At 34.6% G+C, this 19651-nt stretch overlaps 1 protein-coding gene across 2 annotated transcripts in view; it reads left to right on the forward strand.

Moving 5' to 3' along the window:
* Nucleotides 1–19651, forward strand: part of AFDN (afadin, adherens junction formation factor) — a 90175-nt gene that overhangs the window by 33028 nt on the left and 37496 nt on the right. For both annotated transcript variants that reach the window (XM_029284563.1, XM_015818412.1), the window contains exons 9-14: nt 12814–12908; nt 14449–14708; nt 16244–16313; nt 16743–16855; nt 18549–18610; nt 19397–19602. In XM_029284563.1, coding sequence (XP_029140396.1) covers nt 12814–12908; nt 14449–14708; nt 16244–16313; nt 16743–16855; nt 18549–18610; nt 19397–19602 — 806 coding nt within the window. The remainder of the gene's footprint in view (nt 1–12813; nt 12909–14448; nt 14709–16243; nt 16314–16742; nt 16856–18548; nt 18611–19396; nt 19603–19651) is intronic.

Below are 19651 nucleotides of genomic sequence, written 5' to 3' on the forward strand. Positions count from 1 at the left end.
AGTTTAACATGGGCCATTGTAGAATAGAATATTGCTTTCAGATGCAGTCAACCACCTTTATATTTTAGTCATTGTTTCATAAGGTGCTACTTGAAATATTAAATTATTTCCCTTATAATGTTAGAGCCACATGCCATTTCTGTACTTCTAAATTCCTGCTTTTATAGTGTGTTAATTGATAATGGATTGTACTCACTTACTTTTGCATGATCACCGATAAGAACATAACTTCTACTTAAAGTGGAGAAAGTACAGTGTCTTGATTTGTTGAAATACTTGATTTGTTGAAAGATGATTCTGAAGAATGATTCTTCTCTGAGTGTCCATCAGGTATATTTGACATGTTTACAGCAGTAAAGAGATTAATTTTAAGGAGATAAGGACAGGGGATTGAAAAAGGAAAGTACATGAGATATTCTGTATGAACAATGTGGACTTTGGAACCCTAAATTTTAATAACAAAAGTACAGGACGGTTCTTTTATAAAGCATTAAATATATAATGGTGCATAGTTTTAAGGATTATTGGTGCTATAGCAGGGGTCCCCAACCCCTGGTCACAGACCGATACTGGTCCACAGCTTGTTGGGGATCAGGCTGCGCAAGTGGCAGGCGATTGCACGAAGCTTCATTTGCACTTGCGTCGGAGCTAGGTTGCGTGCATGAAACCATCCCATCCCCCAGCCACCGCTGCCAGTCCATGGAGCAAGAAAGATTGGGGACCTTTATACTACAGCATGTGGGAATGATCAGTACTACTTAAGAAACTTTATGACATCATGAATGGTAATGGACTTGGATGTTTTTCATCAGTAAACTCACCTTGGGTTAGCCACAAATTTGACCAGTCACAAATTCTCAGCCTAGGCCAAGAGATCCCAATCTTTTCGCACTGGGTGACATTTGAAATGCTCAGCAGTGTTATAGAGCTGCCACTAAACAGCTGGCAATGATGATTATGGTCAGTGATAAACTACCCTTTTACCAGAAGACAATGTGATGCTGCTGCTCTTGATCACTACTTCTACTTTTCCATCATACTCTCTAGTTTTACCTTCTTTTTTCTCTCTCCAGGCTTATTGTACTCCCAAAGAATTTGGGTGTATATTAGATGAAAAACTTTATTTGAATTAAAGATTATATTTGAGGCTTTAAAAACATTTTATTTCTGCAGTATACTGCTTTTTAAATTAAAATAATATTAAAAAATCAAATAAAATATACCTTGTCTGTGTATGTCAGGGAAGGTGTCTACACTACTTAGGAAGAAGGCTGACCCATACTGTATTTTTCATTTTATCTGATTAAAATTATGGGTTTTGGGAGAAGAATTGAGACCAAAAATGAATGTAAGTGAAGAAAAACCTATTGAAAATAAAAAAACAGCATTGCACAATGTTAATATGTATCCAGGTTTTTTTGAAATGTTGAAAGTTTAGGAGTAAAAGAATCTGGATTCTTTTCATATCCATTTTTATATACATAGAGATGCGTATGCATACATTAACATGTGCATGTATTATATACACAGTATGATGTATATCTTCATCCAAATTTTCTTGACCTCCACATTTTACTAAGGATTTTAATGGAATTCTTTTCCTAATATACTTAAAATATAGTTCATGTATTAAATGTATAGTATCTTCTTTGTTTAAAGAAATGTGACTTTTTAATGTTTCTGATTAGGAAATGTAGAAAAATGACAAAAAGAAAAGTATTCATTTGAATTTTTAGGTTTGCTTGAAGTTTTTCTTAAAACTGCAGTTAACTGAATATGTACTGTATCTGCTAAGTTGCTGAGACCACATAACTGGAACTTTCTTTTTCCCCCATCTGAGTTTACAACTGTATTGGTTTCTGGTCTGTTCCCAAAATTATTCAAACTGTTTGTCTGTCCCTTTAAATCCCTATATACATGGGGGAACAAATAATTGAAGAGATTTCTTTTTCCAACATCAAACCTCTCCGTATGCTGAGATCACTTTTGGGGGTCTCTCACAATGTCCTTGCAATATGAATTTGAGAATGACAAAGACATAAACTGTTTTGATAATGCCGTCCTGAAAGTTAGAATATTTTCCTCACATGTAGTTAGTTGTCTTATATTCATTAAGATTTGTTCTAATCACTGGATGAAGGTTTTAAGTTTCCTTTAGCCCTGTTTTTATTTTTGCTTTGATATCATTTATTACTGTCACTGTCTTCTTATTTTATTACTATTATATTTGTAAGTTCTGATTTTTTTTAATTGAAAAGAGGAAGAAAAATAGTTTTCAGTCTTTTAGTAGGAGCAATTATGTATTTAATTTGATAGTTTTCATTATGGATTGAATTATACTATAGATTAAAAATGTTTTAGTCAGCTTTCTTTTATATAGATTATGTTGTGTGACTAAATTAATAGTAGTTTTTAATAGAAATTTGGTCAAACAGTATACCAGTTCTAAGATTTTTAGAATAGAAAAATGTAGTGTTAAAGATACCAGTTTTAATTCTACTGCAATTTTTCTCTCCCTTAAAAGTTATGTACGGCAGTTAATATATTGAAAAGAAATTTTATCCAGGCAGATGTATCTTTTTATGAAAAAAGTAATATTAAAAATAACTATTTGTTTAAAATATTTGTCTAATTCATTTTTAATGTTTCATTACACAGTCAGCGCGATGTTCAGATTGGATTTGGCATTTTTATTCTATCGAGCATTATTGATTTCATTTATTATTTTAATAGAATTAATTAATAAAGCTATTTTATTAAATTGTTCTCAGTTTGAGTTTTTCCTCTGTATAACTGAGGTCTAGGGAATTAAGGACATTATGTCAGCAAAGCTACTTTAAATCTTCAATATTTGTAATGCATGGAATTATTTGTGAACTGGAATAAAGGAAATGGGATATGGCTTTCATGTTGCAATTAGTATGCTTGCTGAGCAGTTAGTTGCCATATTCCATGTCCTATTTATTTATTGCATTTATACATTGTCTTTTTCCTGGCAGCTTAAAGTATGATAGGTGCAAATATTTCCTCATTTCATTCTCACAGAAATAAGTGATTTAGGCTGCCATGAGAAATTGACTAGGCCAGAATTGCTCAGTGAGCTCCACAGTTCATATCTTTGTCAGTATACTACTGAAAACAAAATAAATGTATATTTCTTTCAAATGTGATAGGACATATGCAGGTTTTCTCTGCATAAGATACAACTTTCAATATAATGTACTTCATATATGACAACATTCTGATATTTTGTTATATCTATATCTGGAAAAAATAAATCTTTGGTGGATATATAGTTACAGGACTCTGCTTAAATGTATATTACATTATCCTAGTGTAGTTGTAAAAAAGAAACAAATGAAAGACAGAACAGTGAGTATAATAAAACAGAACTGTAACATAAATTATTTCTTACCTGTATACAATCAATTACCACCTTTTCACTTTGTTTGATGATTTTTCTGTGCTTTCTTCTAGCAGCTTGTTGCCAACTACTTAATCATATTAATCCATCCACAACACCAATGTCTATATATTGTGCAGTTTTCAAAGTTGAAAGTATTAAAAGCACTGCATCCTTTTAAATTGAATAAGTGTTGGTGGCTTACAGTTTCACTCTTTCCTATCTTTTCTTTTCGCTGCCCTCCTCCGCATGTTCTGCATGGTATCTGTCCTGCTGATGCTGCCTTCACCTGGGTCCTGTGCATGTCTTTCTAATCCCAGGGAGAAGGAATCACTTTGCCTACTACAACTATCCCAATTATGAAGGTAATTCTATTATTTAATACTGCTGTTTCTCACTAATCACTAAAATCTTGTTAGCAAAAAAAGCTTCTCTCCATTTTGATAACAGACCTTTCATTGCTAAATAGTAAAATAAAACTGTTCTTCCTCTCATAGACACCCAAACATGGTTAGGAAATATGACTTTTGAAAGATTAATGTGGTTTTTCTATTTGTCATTGATAGTTTCAATATATTGGGGACTTGGGTTATTACCTTTTTGAAAAAATAATAAACAGTGTGTCCACAATCAGTGATCTCAGTCTTTTGTATCATAAATTTCACCAATAATAAATTCCTTACAAACATAGGGGGGAAAGGCACACATTTTTGGGAAAAGTTTTCTGTTTGTGTATGTATATGTATGTCTTTGTGTATGTGTATACACACACGCATGCACATACCCCTTTTTTCTTATATTTTCTTATATTTTTATTACTACAACTAAAATAAAAATGAGAACTGATCTGGTCTGAAGCAGGAGTTGCTACTGTGGGAGCAGTCTTTATCTGAACTCAAACCAAAAATATGTCTTAAGTAATGAGAGCTGACTAGTGCAAAACAGATTTTTATTTTTTTTGGTTCCTAATCCCAAACAGTAAGTCTGTTCTCAGACTTGTAACAAACTGCTGAGCTGATTAGTTTTAAGTGTGTATAACTTGCATTTCAAAAATGGAACATTCCAGAAATAGCAATAGCACTTAGACTTATATACCGCTTTACAGTGCTTTACAGCCCTCTCTAAGTGGTTTACAGAGCATATGGCCCCCAAGAATCTGGGTTCTCATTTTACTGATCTTGGAAGGATGGAAGGCTGAGCTGGTGAGAATTGAACTGCTGGCAGCCGGCAGTCAGCAGAAGTAGCCTGCAGTACTTCATTCTAACCACTGAGCCACCACGGCAACTGAAGAATAGCAATTTCCCAGAAGTAAGATTATCATACCGTGGAGGGAAATTGGAATGTTTGTGTGTTTCCTAGGCTTGCACTCTGTTTCGTTTGCATTAGCATTCTTAACATAGGATTTGGCTGATCCGCAGTATGCATCCCAGGTAAGCTTTGTCTGCATGCTACCTTCACATACAATACCCTTATTATACTATGGATCTAATTGTTTTGTCAATCTGCTTGTTTACTTGGAGCTCACATAATGATATTTAGTACTACTGTAGGATTTAGTCTTTGACTTTTATAGCATAACATTGTTGAGAGAACCAGTCATAAAAGTACTAAGTTTGGCTTTGTGATTATATACCAGCTTCTGGGAGAATTTGCTGTCATGGTGATAAACTGAGAAGGACCAGCTTATATTGGATCTACAGAAGATAGTTTGGCCTTATCACTGGCCAGTGTTTAGAATAGGGAATAGAATAGAATAGGAATAGAATAGGAATAGAATAGAATAGAATAGAAATAGGAATAGAATAGAATAGAATAGAATTAGAATTAGAATTAGAATTAGAATAGAAATAGAATAGAGCTGGAAGGGACCTTGGAGGCCTTCTAGTCCAGTCCCTTGCTCAAGCAGGATGAACCTATACCATCTCAGACAAGTGACTGTCTAGCCTCTTTTTAAAAATCTCCAGTGATGGAGCGCCCACGATTTCTGGGGGCAAGTTATTCCACTGGTTAATTATCCTCATTGTTAGGAAGTTTTTCCTTAATTCCAGGTTGCTTCTCTCTTTGATCATTTTTCAACCCTTGTTTCTTGTCCTGTCCTCTGGTGCTTTGGTGAATAATGTGCCCCCCTCTTCTTTGTGGCAGCCCCTCAAATACTGGAATACTGCTATCATGTCTCCCCTATTTCTTCTTTTCTTTAGACTAGCCAAATCCAAGTCCTGCAGCCGTTCTTCATATGTTTTAGTCTCCAGGCCTTTGATCATCTTAGTTGCTCTTTTCTGATTTTTTTTTCCAAACTCTCAACATATTTTTTGTGATATAGTGACCAAAATAAGATGGAACCTTGTGGTATCCTACTGCTTACTTCTCTCCATGTGGATGTAATGCCATTGAGGACTACTTGTTGAGTATGGTTTGCCAGCCAGGTACAGATCCATCTGGTGGTGATGTTGTCTATTCCACCTTTTTCTAGCTTACCAAGGAATAGGTTGTGGTCTACTTTATCAAATGCCTTACTGAAGTCTAAAAATACTATGTCCACAGTATTTCTCTGGTCTATTAGTTTAGTCAGTTTATCGAAGAATGAAATAAGATTGGTTTGGCATGATCTGTTTTTAACAAACCCTTGCTAGCTACTAGTTATAACTTTGTTTGCTTCTAGCTGTTCGCAGATCTGTTTTTGATTATCTTTTCTAGGATATTCCCAGTTATTGATGTTAAACTGATTGCTCTGTAATTTCCTGGGTCCGTTTTTTCCCCTTTCTTGAAGATGGGAACCACATCAGCCCTTTTCCAATCCTCAGGTACTTCCCTGGTGCTCCAGGATTTTTGAAAGATGTGGTGCGGTGGTTCTGAGATAACATCTGCCAGCTCCTTCAGAACTCTGGGATGTACAGTAATCTGTCGGGTCATGGTGATTTATAGTCGTCAAGGTTGGATAGGTGGTTCTCTTACCATTTTTTTTGGCTTATTTTAATTTTTGTTTCTAATTTGTCTTTTGCAGTGAGTTTTTGGTATGTTGGGTTATAGTTTCTTTTTGTGTGAAAACTGATGCAAAGTATGAGTTAAGCAGCTCTGCTTTCTCCCAGTTGCCTGTTATTTCCTTGCCAACTTCTCTCTTTAGTGGATCTACAGTTTCCTTGTTAATCAAAAGTATTTAGTTTGGGCCCAATATCTTGAATCCATATATTCATTTCTACCGTAATTACAGTAAAAAAAAAACTAAGGATAGCTTTATTTTGAGTCAAGGACCAAAAGCACCTGAAAGCACTGATGGGACAAAAATTAATATGAGTGAGAAAAATTGTATTTATTTTATGCTTTTTATGCCAGGGCTACAAAATTAAATTTGCACAAAAGCTAGGCTGGTAGTATAATTTGTCTTGATTGGATGGGAACAACATTACCTGTAATCAATAGTCTGCTTTTTTTTTAAAAAAAAAGAATAATTCCAAAATAGCATTAACTTATCCTTCATCATATAGGGAAAATCTAAATATTTTCTTGTAGAGTTTTGTTAAGTGGTTTGAATCATTTTGACTGCATCTAGAATGATTAAACTTGTGTTTCAAACTTGTCTTTATGGTGATAGTGCAGATAAACTAATCAGTCAGGTTAAGATTCATTAAAAAAATCACTTATTCTTGAAGGCCTCAATGAGGAAATACATTAATAAAAGAGCATGCTGGGGAGTTATTGCTTATTCATAAAGTTACGGAAGTGATGGTCTGTGAAGCCAGAATTTGCTTAGTATGTTTAGGAGACAATGGCTATAGATGGAGTGGAAACTCTTCTGGTACTAGTGGAACTGTTGGCAACATTTAAGAACTTTGATCACAATAGTAGTGGAGGCTGGAGTAATCAGTGTTGCAAAAATGGCTGGTGAAGAACAGCCCTGCAAGAAGCAGGATCCTAGACATGTCAAAATCAGTCTAGCAGCTGGAGAAGATATGAAGTAGCTATACCCATTTAGCAGCAATAGCTGTGATACTACTGACCAGCTGTTGATCAGTTACATTTGCTTACTTGGAACTACAGCCAATCAACTGCTTGGTGCTAAGCTGCAGAGTGGTGGAAGAGTGGTGCTGAGTGCTTATGTAGCAGTAAATACTTGCCTAGTGACATGGATGATATCTGCTGTTAAGTGTTTAATAGTGGTGGTGCTGGTGGTGGCAACCTGGATAACCTATAGCAGGATGAGATTGGTGGCTGCAACTTCTTTGGAATCTGTCACCTGGGGCAGTGATCACCTGTTCTAATTGCTAGATGTACCTTTTTTTACATTGTTTGCATCTGTGACATCAAAGGAAGCTGAGACTGAGAGTTAATCTGAGAATGTCTATTTTCCCTGTAGATGTGAAACATTGGAAGGAGGCAACAATAGTCTTGTCATGTTACTCCAGTATATAATTGATATTGAGAGGCTTTTAGTACCGTCAATTATGATATTGTTCAGGGTTGGCTCTGGAAGTTGGAAACAGTGTTGTAGTGATTTGCTTCCTTTCCCCAAGGGAGGTCCAGCTGTGGCCCATACCTTGTGAATGCCTTAGATCAGGGGTGTCAAACTCGCAACATCACGTGATGTGTCATGACGTATTGTGACTTTTTCCCATTGCCGGCAATGGGTGGGCACGGTTTCGCTATGATGCATCCAACCTGCGGGCCGGCAGTTTGACACCCCTGCCTTAGATTGATTCTCTCCCTGCTCACTTTTAATGGCTACATGTGGCCTCTGGATGAAGTCATATATTAGCTTGGGTTAGATATCATCAGTATGTTGATACTACACAGTTCATTTCAGCCCCTAGTTGCCCAAATAATTCCATCTAGATTCGGTTTCCATTTGTAGATGTGAGGGTATGGGTGGGAGGAATATAAGTCTCAGTTCTAGTAAGACCGCATGGCTACACGTTTTGAAGCCTCTTGAAGACTTTCTATGTTTGGTTCTGAGGACCCACTACCTCAGATAATAACAGACTATAAAATAGTTGTTTGCTGTTTGGGCTTCCTCCTGGATTCATGACTTCTCTTTCAAGAGCAAGTGGCCATCATGACTCTGAGGCTTTTGCAGGAATTTATGCATAAATTATGCCCATTCCTAATTCAAGAGGCCATACTTAGTCACCCATATTTGGTCAATTCCCATCTGGATTACTGCAATTTGCTCTACATGGGACTAACTTTGAAAATCATTTGGAAGCCACAGCAGAGTGCAAAATCCGTTTGCCCATGTAACACTGTTGTGACTGCACTGGTCCTCAGTGAGTTTCTGAGAGTGATTCAAGGTGCTTAATTATCACCTTTAATGCCTTGGGTGCATTTGGGCCTGGTTATTTGCAGCCTTGCTTATCTCTAATTCTCGCTGTCAACCCAGAAAGATTGATTCAATTGATATACCGTGGGTAATATCCCATTGCTTATGGGATCCAGAAACATGCCTTCTTTGTTTCCATGCCTGCCCTTTGAAACATTCTCTCTGGGATTTGGATGGTCTCAATTCTGCTTGCTTTTCTAAAGACAATAGAACTCTGTTTTCCCCGGGCAGGTCTTGTGAGCCCATTTTAGAGATTATCTTTGATTGTTTAAAACAATGTGTTTTTATCTTATTGTATTATTCTTTTGCAGCTATTTTTGCTAGTTTGTTTTCTTTTTTTAATGTCATATACAGCCTTGAATTGCAGGTTGAGGGAATGCCTGTATAAATAAATATTGTCAGATAAATTATGCTAATATTTTTTTCTTCTTAATTTCGGTTTCTGTCTATCCTAAGACCTTTGCTCTTCTTATTATTAAAGAGGAAGGCCTGCCTTTTTGTATCACATTCTCTTTTTTCCATCAGCATTCAAAGGAGAGACTGGATTAGTAAAGCAACCATCTGATCTGTTGAATCTCAGAATTCTTTCAACTCTCTACCTTTAATGGTACTTTAGAGAAGGAACAAATACAGGGTCAATTTGAATTGCCATCTTAGCTTTGCTAAGGCATTTGACTTTATTTCTGTTTAATATTTAATACAACAAGCAATTCAGAAAGAACCAGTGTGACAAGCAAGAATGGATCCCCTAATTCAGTGATGGCGAACCTTTTAGAGACTGAGTGCCCAAACTGCAACCCAAAACCCACTTATGCATCGTCGAGTGCCGGGTGGGTGTGGCCCATTGGGTGGGTGTGGCCCATTGGGTAGGCGTGGCTGCAGTGGTAACGGCAGACTGGGTGGGACTAAAAAGTTCAATCAATCAATTCCAACTTTGCAAGATCTTTTTTTTTCCCTGCGAGAAGTTGAAATTGACTGATTGAACCTTTTTTTTTTGCACATGGCGGCGGAGGCCTAAAGCGAAAAGGTTTTATAAAACCCAGCTGAAGGTCTAGGACTGGGGCGATGGCGCGTATGCCCACAGAGAGGGCTCTGAGTGCCGCCTCTGGCACCCGTGCCATAGGTTCACCACCACTGCCCTAATTCATTGACAAAGGGGATTGCTTTAAACTATTGGAGATTATTGGAGGTGACAGTAGAAAGTAATGATTGACACATGATCATGGGGAGTGAATGGAGGGTCTAAAAATAAAGGATATGTTTTACTCCTAATTCCACCATCTGTTTCCCTTCCTTTAGAATTAAAAATAACCTCTATAGGCTGGGTGAAAAGATGCACATCTTTCAAATTTTCACTGTGATGATTCTGCTTGGGGGAATGTATCAGTGGGTATCTTATTTATAGCCCAGCCTCACTCTTACTGTTGCTACAGATAGTTGGGGTAGGTTATGACAATTTTGAATTTGATAAGAACTCCCAAATTTAATTTATCAGAACTATCCTCCTAAAAATATTTTGGATTCTGCAGGACTGGAAGTTGACTAAGCAATTTACCAAAACTCAGCATCTTCTAAGATTCTCTCCTGATGTTCTCGTTGTAGGGAAAAAGCTCAACAAATTAGTTAAAGCAGCAGATTACAGTATATCCATAGGTTTTGTATAACACTCTTGTAGGACTATAGATGCAATATATTCAATAATTGTTTAGTTACAAACAATGTTGAGAGAAAGTAAATGAAAATTTCAGTTTTATAACCATAATTTCATGACACATTGTACAATAATCTTTTTTCCTCATAAGTTCTTTGGGTATCTCAGATTGGAGATTCTGTTAATTCCTGATGGAGACAGTTAAACCAAATAAAATAATGCTTAATATTTCTCTTGTATTTGGAGCATTTCACAAGGATCCACTTGCACATCAGCATTACTCCGTATGTAGCCAGAGGAACCTGGAGGTTAAAAGAAATATAGACTGCTTCACTAAACTCCCCATTTCAGTTTATTCTAAAAATGGGATTTCAAATAAAGGTTTAAAAAGTTTATTAATTATAAATTCCATCTCTTGGGTAGGGTACTACATTAACTGTTGCTATTTTAAAGTCAGTATTAAAAAGGCAAGCTGGAGAAATTGAGCAACATTGTCTGGAAGGACGTTCAGCATAGTTTTGGGGGAAAATACAATATTCTGGAGTTTCTTTACTGGATCAATAAACGTTAGATATATCTAATTATTTAGCTAATCTTAAATATAAATCACTGCTCAGGAGATAATTTATATTAGAAAACCTGTAACCATTTAAAAACAGATTTCAATAACAATTCTGTCTCTGTCTATATGTCTATCATCCATCCATCCATTCGTTGGTTTTAGATTTTTCTGACATTAAATATATTTCTGTGGCCCAATTTAACTGTATTTGTTATGTTAGTAATTACCAGAAACATAAAACATATAAAGCTCCCCCTCCACCCCATACTTGCATTTTCCCTGATCTTCCCAGTGGTTTCTCTTCTTTCCTCCTTCCCTCTTTGGTGGTTTTGGCTTTTTCCTGCTTTTTTCTCCCTCACCAACACTTTTGCTTTCCACATCTGTGTTTCAATCATAATCCAGAACAAAATAGCCCTGTTTCAGTCTATATTCAGACCAACATTTCAGTTGGATCATGAATTATTCTCTGCATAAAGCAATTTTTGCAAAAAGTGGTTTGAACACCCCTCCTGAACAGTTTATTAATAGCTCCTCCTGCAAGTCAATGGAATCCACGATATTCACCTATAGACAAACAGGCATAGAGAGGCATAACCCTGGTTAGAGGCACTTCTGCTTAGTATTTCCTTACTTTTAACAGAATTAGACCTAACTGGTTGGTTGGTTGGTTTACTTCAATGCAAATGAGAATTTTCCTTAGGGTTATTACTTTGATTTGTTGTTAGATTGCGATAACAATTTAACATTGAATAGAAGTTACAACAATGGAGTATATATTACAGTATTGTTTTCTAGACTTTATTTTATCAAAATTATTGACATGGATATTGCCATATCTATGCACTGCAAATGTTCAAATAAAAATAATTTTTGAAATACAATGATTGGGCATCCAGAATAAATATTTGGCATTTAAAGAGATATTTTGCATATTAGGGATCACATACCAAAATCACATAATGCTTCTGATCTTTTAGGATAATTATATTTTGTAACTATGTACAATCAGTACCTTAGCATGAAAACTGACTTGGTGACCTTGAGCCACTCATTCTCTCTTAGTCCAACAATAGTGGGCTACTAACAGTTTTGTTATTGTGGAGAAAATTGGAAGAAGCATTATATATGTTCACTGCCTTGAGTTTATTTGTAAAATAAAGGTGAGATAAAAACCTAATAAACAGGCAGAAAACTGCACAGCTTGTTCTCCCACATTTGGGGAAAGAGACGATTTCTTATATAATTTAAGAAGTGTTCTATTTAATCTTTTAATAGTACACAAATGAAAATATGTAGAATGGAAAGAATTAACATTAAAAACACTTTTTCTTCTGCAAAGGGAGAAAATGAGAGCTAGCAAAAGAAAGGGATGATTCTCAAGAGCAGCTTTTTTGGTGGCACAGAGAATAATTGATTTTTAAACATAGTTAAAATTAGTTTTGAAGAGGCATTGACATAATACGAGGAGTCTTAACCTATGCCCAGAATTGAGGTCGTATGTTGTGCTGGTCATTAAGTAGATCACCATGTGACTGCACCTGATTTTACAACGTCTATGATTTTACAACCTTTTTCGAGGCAATTGTTGGAGGTGAATCCATGGGCATTTTTTGCAGAAACCAGAAGTAGACACCAGTTTCCAGCAACAAATGTCTTAAATTGTGATCATGTAACCGTGGGGCATTGCAAATGACTGTAATTGCTGAGTGCCCAAAATGATGGGCAGCATCAGAGCTTTGAAGCCGGGTCATGAGCAGTCCTGAAAAAGTCCATGGTAACAGTCACTAAGCTACTGGTCGTTAAGTCAAGGGCTACTGTATATGATTATGTCTTAAAAAATCAGTGTGCTTTGTTTAGTTGCATGATAAAATTATCTGTTGTTACAGATGGTTCTGACTCCAGAGATAAACCAAAGCTCTATCGTTTGCAACTGAGTGTGACAGAAGTTGGTACAGAAAAATTTGATGACAACTCCATTCAGGTGAGCAATACTATTTTGAGACAAATAATTCCATAAAAGTTGTGTTCAAGTTTCAGAGTATTAAAGAATTATGTCTATAAGCCACATTTAGCATATTTGGACAAAAATGTAATTGGTTGCAAGATACAGTTGGGAGGCTAAAATATTTTTGTGACATGTGTAATGCAAAATTTCTAAGTGAGGCAGGGCATACAATGTGAACTCTTCTGTAACATTGCAATGCACAAAGGTCTATTGGAACATTTGAAGAAGATGTACTATTTTGAGTGATGCTGGAGAAAGGCAATTGCATGCTAAATTCTTAAATTATTAACATAAACTTGAGCAGTATTTTAAAATGGTTCTTTGAAGCCATTGTCAAATCCTTCTCATAGCCATACACTATACTGATTTGAGTATATAGTTTTAGTAACAATAGGTACCTGAAGAAAAGACCAATATTAATAGTTATAAACATCTGTGTATTCAGTAAGTGGGAAATGAGACAATCTTGGAGACTGTTCAAGGCTAATACAGGTGTTTGTTCTGTCATTTTGAAATGAGCCATAAGGATCTTGGCTTTATATTTTAACTTTTCTTGTATGAGAAGTTTTGGTCACTATTTGTAAAAAGCCCACCAAATAATGGTCTGCAAAAAATGTGGATTTGCAAATTAGCATTTATGTCTCTTGGTCCAGGCTTGTATTCTGATCTGATGGCACTTGTGATGTATTTTAAATTGTATTCAGAAGTATTGGATTCCTAATGTGGCAAATGAATACTAAGAGGATAAAGGTCCTCAAAAGCCTAAAGAACTGTCTTGTATTATTTAATCATGGCTTAGATTAAATTTGAATAAATGTAAAATATTATTTTGTTTCTGTTTCATGAATGACTTCTAAAATACTTTTGTATCATTTTGTTCAGTGTTCATAGATTTTGCCAGTTGTGGGTTCTGTCTTCATTAAAACATTTTGCTATAATTCTGAAAATAATTCACAATCACAGAAATAATGAAGGATACATTTAGGCAGGAATTATTGAGTGAGAAAATTGTCAGTTCAACACATCTTAGCATAAATAAATAAAAGTATAAAAATTGGTTGGAAACATACTATGGAACAGATTTCATTTCAACTGTTCACTCATCACTTCTTAGTAACAAATGTGGTTCTCAGTTTGCTTCAACAAGATAAAACATAAATAACTGATTTTTTTAAAAAATGAATTTTACTGCTACATTTTAGTAGTTAAAAGGAATAAATTATGGTATATTGAAGAAGGCTACATATTAATAAAATGTAACTTTCTACAATAAGAGCATTCTTATTGGAAAGGAATTAATCACTAATTAATTGATCCCATTACATTCTAATAACTGTTCGGCTTACATAATATTTGATTGATGATTGGATATGTGCCATCAATTTGCAACAATTTCTTTAATAAGAGAAAATGGATGTCTCTTTGAATGAGTTATGTAGATAATTGCATATTTATTAGTTTTTTAAAAAAAAATCCTGATTTTTTTTGCTTTTGATTTGATTATTTGTATCTTCAGTTATTTGGTCCAGGAATTCAGTCACATCACTGTGACCTTACTAACATGGATGGAGTTGTTACAGTTACTCCCAGAAGCATTGATGCTGAAACTTACGTAGAAGGTCAGCGGATCTCTGAAACCACTATGCTGCAAAGTGGTATGAAAGTTCAGTTTGGGACCTCTCATGTATTTAAATTTGTGGACCCCATTCAAGATCACATTCCTAAAGGACGTCTAGATGCAGGTCACATGGTCAAAAGTTCACATCTCAAACCTGGGTAAATCCACAGTTTTTAAGAAGTAATCCCAAATTTAGAAAATTATTTAAGACGGTGAAGGTGTATTAATGTTTAATGTAATGTGCCAACTAATAATGATAATCTGCTCTCCAGTAATTGTTCTCCATTGTGTGAACTCTGATGCAGTTTACACTTCTTCATAATTAGAATAAATGTTAGGATTTTGATAATACTGTACATTAGCGAAATCAATATGTACATTTATATTTTACCTTATGGACTATTCAGACACCTAATGACAACTGAAAACAATATAAGGTGATGCCATTAAAAGTTACAAAGTAGAGTTATAGCAGAGGGCAACTGTAGTAATTAAAATGGAATTTATTTGATAGTGGAACTAGTATCATCATAAAGAGGGTCTGAGTGGTAGGAAGTCACCTACCTTACAAGGTAAGGAATTGTACAATATAAGCATACTCCCCAAAAAGGCTGTTTTCAAAAACAAAAGACCTACCCTATTTATCATCTTTTGAGACTGGCACTTTGCCAATGTTTAGCATCTCTGAAGTTCATCCTTGTCTAAGAAGGATACTTTTTTGCTGTAAAGTTCAGTTATTCAATTAGAATTATACTTCTTCTGTTTACATTCCAGTGTTCAATCCTGTACCTGTACCTAAAGCCAAAGCCTATTGGGTCTGCTAATTTATTTTTAAAAGAAATACTAACAAACAAAAAGTACCCTATAACATGATGAAGTAAATACAAATACATTAACTGGAATTCTTGTAGTATCTTATTACATTATAAAAACATCTAATGCCATACAGTGTTAAAATTCAATTTATATCAATGGAGGAAAAGAATAACCTATTGACAATTGCTAATTAAGTATTTAGATAGTTCTCTAAAAATAACATCATAGTATTTCTGTATTGAAATAAATAAATAAAAATAATCATTGTTAGCAAATTCACTGGAAGTATGACTATCAGTTTCTTTTCAATCCATCTGAAAAAAAATCTGAAATAGATGCGGAGGAATAGTATTTAACAGTATTTCAGAATGAGTGATGCCACGATACTCTATTTAAAATACTTTGTATAGCATTCTGCACTATATCCCAAGATTGACAGAATAACTGATAAACAAAATATTCAGGCTTGGAAAAAATAAAAGGTTGCCTATATTTAGGTAGGTAGGAAAGTAGGTAGATAGGACTTAACACATTTCATTTTGAATTATATTGAGCATGTAGAGGTTTCCACTTCATGTGTGAATCTGTTTTGAGCTAGGGTCAGCTCTGTTTGATCCAAAAAATACTTTGAAAATGCCCAGGATATTTCACAAACTTGAAATGTGAAATTACATGCTGAAAATAGTTTGAATCGAAATGTGCACACCCTTTCTTAACACTTTCAGATACTTTATATTTTATGTGAATCAAATACACAGTGAATATGCTAACAATGATAAATACTGAACAATTGTGTAAGCATTGTTTGAATTATATATGCTTACGTTTACTGAATATTCCTAATCATCTAGTTCTTGAATGTATATTGCCTTCTCAGAGGTGTACAAGAAACTACTTTTGATTTGGAAGGAGACATCCAAAGTGTAACAGGATTATCTTCAAGCAAGGTAACAGTTTATTAGTCTGAATACCATGAGTACTATGAGACTTAACAGTTGATACTTTAAATATATTTAAGAGCACAGGAACATCTCAGTATAACCATTCACTTTTCTGTTTAGTGCTTTGAATGATTTGATGATTTATTTTCACACTGATTTGTCTAAAATGTTCATGGAATTTATGCAAAATATTGGAAGGTGGTTTGTAGCAGCTGTACTATTGGAATACCATATGGTAATGGACAGGCCACCTTCAGTGGGAATTTTTACTTATTTGGTTTTAGAAATACAATGATACATTTTCAGAAAGCATGTTCATTATTACTAGATTTAATAAGATAAATCTTTAAGAAACTTGTGAGGATTCACATATTTTATATGAAAATAAATTTAAGTCCACTAAAACAACTTTTGGATATGTTTCGTATGGAGCAGAGCATCAATAGATTGGACTGTGACAGAATGTCAACTTCTAGCACAGCTGAACGAAGCATGGTGAAACCAATGATCAGAATAGAACAGCAGGATTACCACAAACAGGATGGCAGGTACCAAAAATACTTTTTCAAATTTTGTGACTAAAATTTACACAGTGTTATTTTTAAATTAAAAAAAAACAACAGGCAAGTTTGAGAAGGAAGTTGAATGTATTTTAATGGAGAAAACTAATACTTTGAAAGGTCTTTCCAAATAATAGGTTGTATAATCTTTTATTAAGAGCTCATACTAGTATTTATTTTAAAATCTTACCGCCATTGCAACTCATGGTGTGCCACAGGTTCTGTAGAGTACAATTTTTTTTTGTACTTGTTAAAATTGGTTCATACTTATCTAGCATCCTACCTATAGACTTTCTTTCTGAACAATTCCTAATTCTCCTTGCATTTAAGGCCATATGGTGAAAGGGAGCAAAAGGCTTGTGTTCAGTTCTCAATGGTGGAACCAATGTCTTGGGGTGGTCAAGGTTTACTTCTTTGGATCCCAAAGGTGCTTTTTCATGAGGCAACTGGACTTTCTTGTTTTTCTTTGAAGACATTTCACTTCTCATCCATAGACCAAGGGTTCTTTTAAGCCATGCTAAATCTAGTATTATGTGAGAAATAAATTAAAGCTGGCAAATACTATTCAGCATTTAATATTTCTGTTAAGTACTATAATCTATTCACCTGTAGATTATATTTCTGAAATCAGTCAAAACAATAACATATTAAAAAAGCAAAGTTATCTGGTGCAAAAGACGCAGTGTAACTCAGAGAGTAATAAATTTGTAGGAAACCATGATCACATGAGTTAAGATGAGATTCAGACCATGTACATTCTGCAAATTCCTAATAAATAACTTGCTGTACATACATTTTTAAATTTCTCAGTATTTTGATCACAGTTTCAACTCAGTCTACTGAAGAATATTATTGTGAGGCTAAAATTAAGGGAGCAATCCATCTAAGATTCCTTCTAAGGAATCTTAGACGGATTTCTCCCTTAATTTTAGCCTCACAATACTATTCTTCAGTAGACTGAGTTGAAAGTGATTCTGACTGATCAAAATACTGAGAAAGTTAAAAATGTATGTACAGCAAGTTATTTATTAGGAATTTGCAGAATGTACATGGTCTGAATCTCAACTAATGTGATCATTATTACTCTGAGAGTTACACTGCATCTGTCTTTTGCACCAGATACCTTTGCTTTTAAACTGCTGACCTAACCCCCAAACCTTCATATTTTGAGATTCTTTCTCTTGTTTTCTACCTGTGCTACCTGAACCTTTACTTCTGGGTACTGTGGCATACTGAAATCTGTCAGATGACACTACTGGATGAGCTGTCTGATCAACAACTCTCCTTTATGTAACACTTTTATAATACAGTTTATAAATTAACCGCTCTTTCATTTTTGTTTTGCCCTGGTTATGAGTTTAAGTAACCTGATCTAATTACAGTAGATGACTGACTGTCTTGAACGGTACATTGTGTGCTGCAAATGCATTAATAATGCAGACTTTCAATTCAAGTAGGCTTGCTGTCTTTTCAGCAAATGTAACCTCAGTGAATCTAATAATAAGAGCAGGAAAGTAACAAGATATATTTCCGCGCCCCAGTGTTTTTGTGTTTCATATTGTATACAAAAAATGTATACAACCATAAAACAAAAACCTTTGGAAAAATCTGTATCTCTTGAAAATGAAATTAATTTGTTCTCTTTGAACTGGATTTCTGAAGATCTGCTTTCTGCCTCTAGACTTCAGGATGCACATGGTCCAGAATTGATACTACCTGCAAGCATTGAGTTCAGAGAAAACTGTAAGTATGTATTTTTATTTTTTAAAAAATAAGACTAACAACAACTTTTATTACAAACTATTTTATTTTGATAATATGATATACTGAAAGTTGGCTGTCTATACAGTAGTAATAAAAATAATCAGTGTTTAAATTCATGTCTGTAAATAAATGTCTGGTTTCATATGATCTGGGGTATAAAACCTAGTTTAAAAGTACTAGTTTTGTCGTGAATTTTGTCACAGCCCGGTTATTCGGATCTGCTTTAGTTTACAAGAATGAACTTTCTAGTTTAAGATAGATCTACTATGTTAAATATTTTAGAAAGTAGCAGCCGAAGAAAGAGGAAATGGATTAATCTGCAGTCATTTTGCCAATCTTGCTAGCAGTGATCACGGGCATCAAATAATTAAAGAAAAATGCATGATTTTGACTATCTCATTAAAATAAGAATAATTCCAAATCCATGTATAAATTTAATCAGAAATGTTACTAAATTACTTGCCATGTTTTAGGTTAACAGTGAGGAAAATTAATTTAAATTATTGTGGTGGACATTATTTAGAGTTCTCTAATACAGATTTATTAAACTCCTTTTTGCATTTTGCTTTACTTGCCTGTTATTGCCCATTACTATTTAATTTTCAGTAATTTACTCTTGTAAAAATATTTTGGTATTAATGTTTGAAACATGAAAGTGATCCCAATAATTTAATTTGGGTTTTTTCCTGAAGTGGTGTCTTACTATTGTTTCTTAGGTATTTCAGTTAAGAGTTAGCTTATCCCTTTTTTGTTTTTGTTCTTCAGCTGAGGATACTTTTTTGTCTGCCATCATCAATTACACCAATAGCTCAACAGTTCATTTTAAGCTATCGCCTACTTATGTTCTGTACATGACATGTCGGTATGTATTATCAAGCCAGTACAGACCTGACATCAGTCCCGCTGAACGAACTCACAAAGTCATTGCAATAGTCAACAAGATGGTGAAAATGATGGAAGGAGTTATACAAGTGAGTTTCAGTCTAAGAACCTACTAATTATTTTACATCCACAAAAAAG

The sequence above is a fragment of the Protobothrops mucrosquamatus genome, unplaced genomic scaffold (genome assembly GCF_001527695.2).
Source record: "Protobothrops mucrosquamatus isolate PMUCROS unplaced genomic scaffold, P.Mucros_1.0 scaffold_135, whole genome shotgun sequence".
Taxonomy (NCBI): Eukaryota; Metazoa; Chordata; class Lepidosauria; order Squamata; family Viperidae; genus Protobothrops; species Protobothrops mucrosquamatus.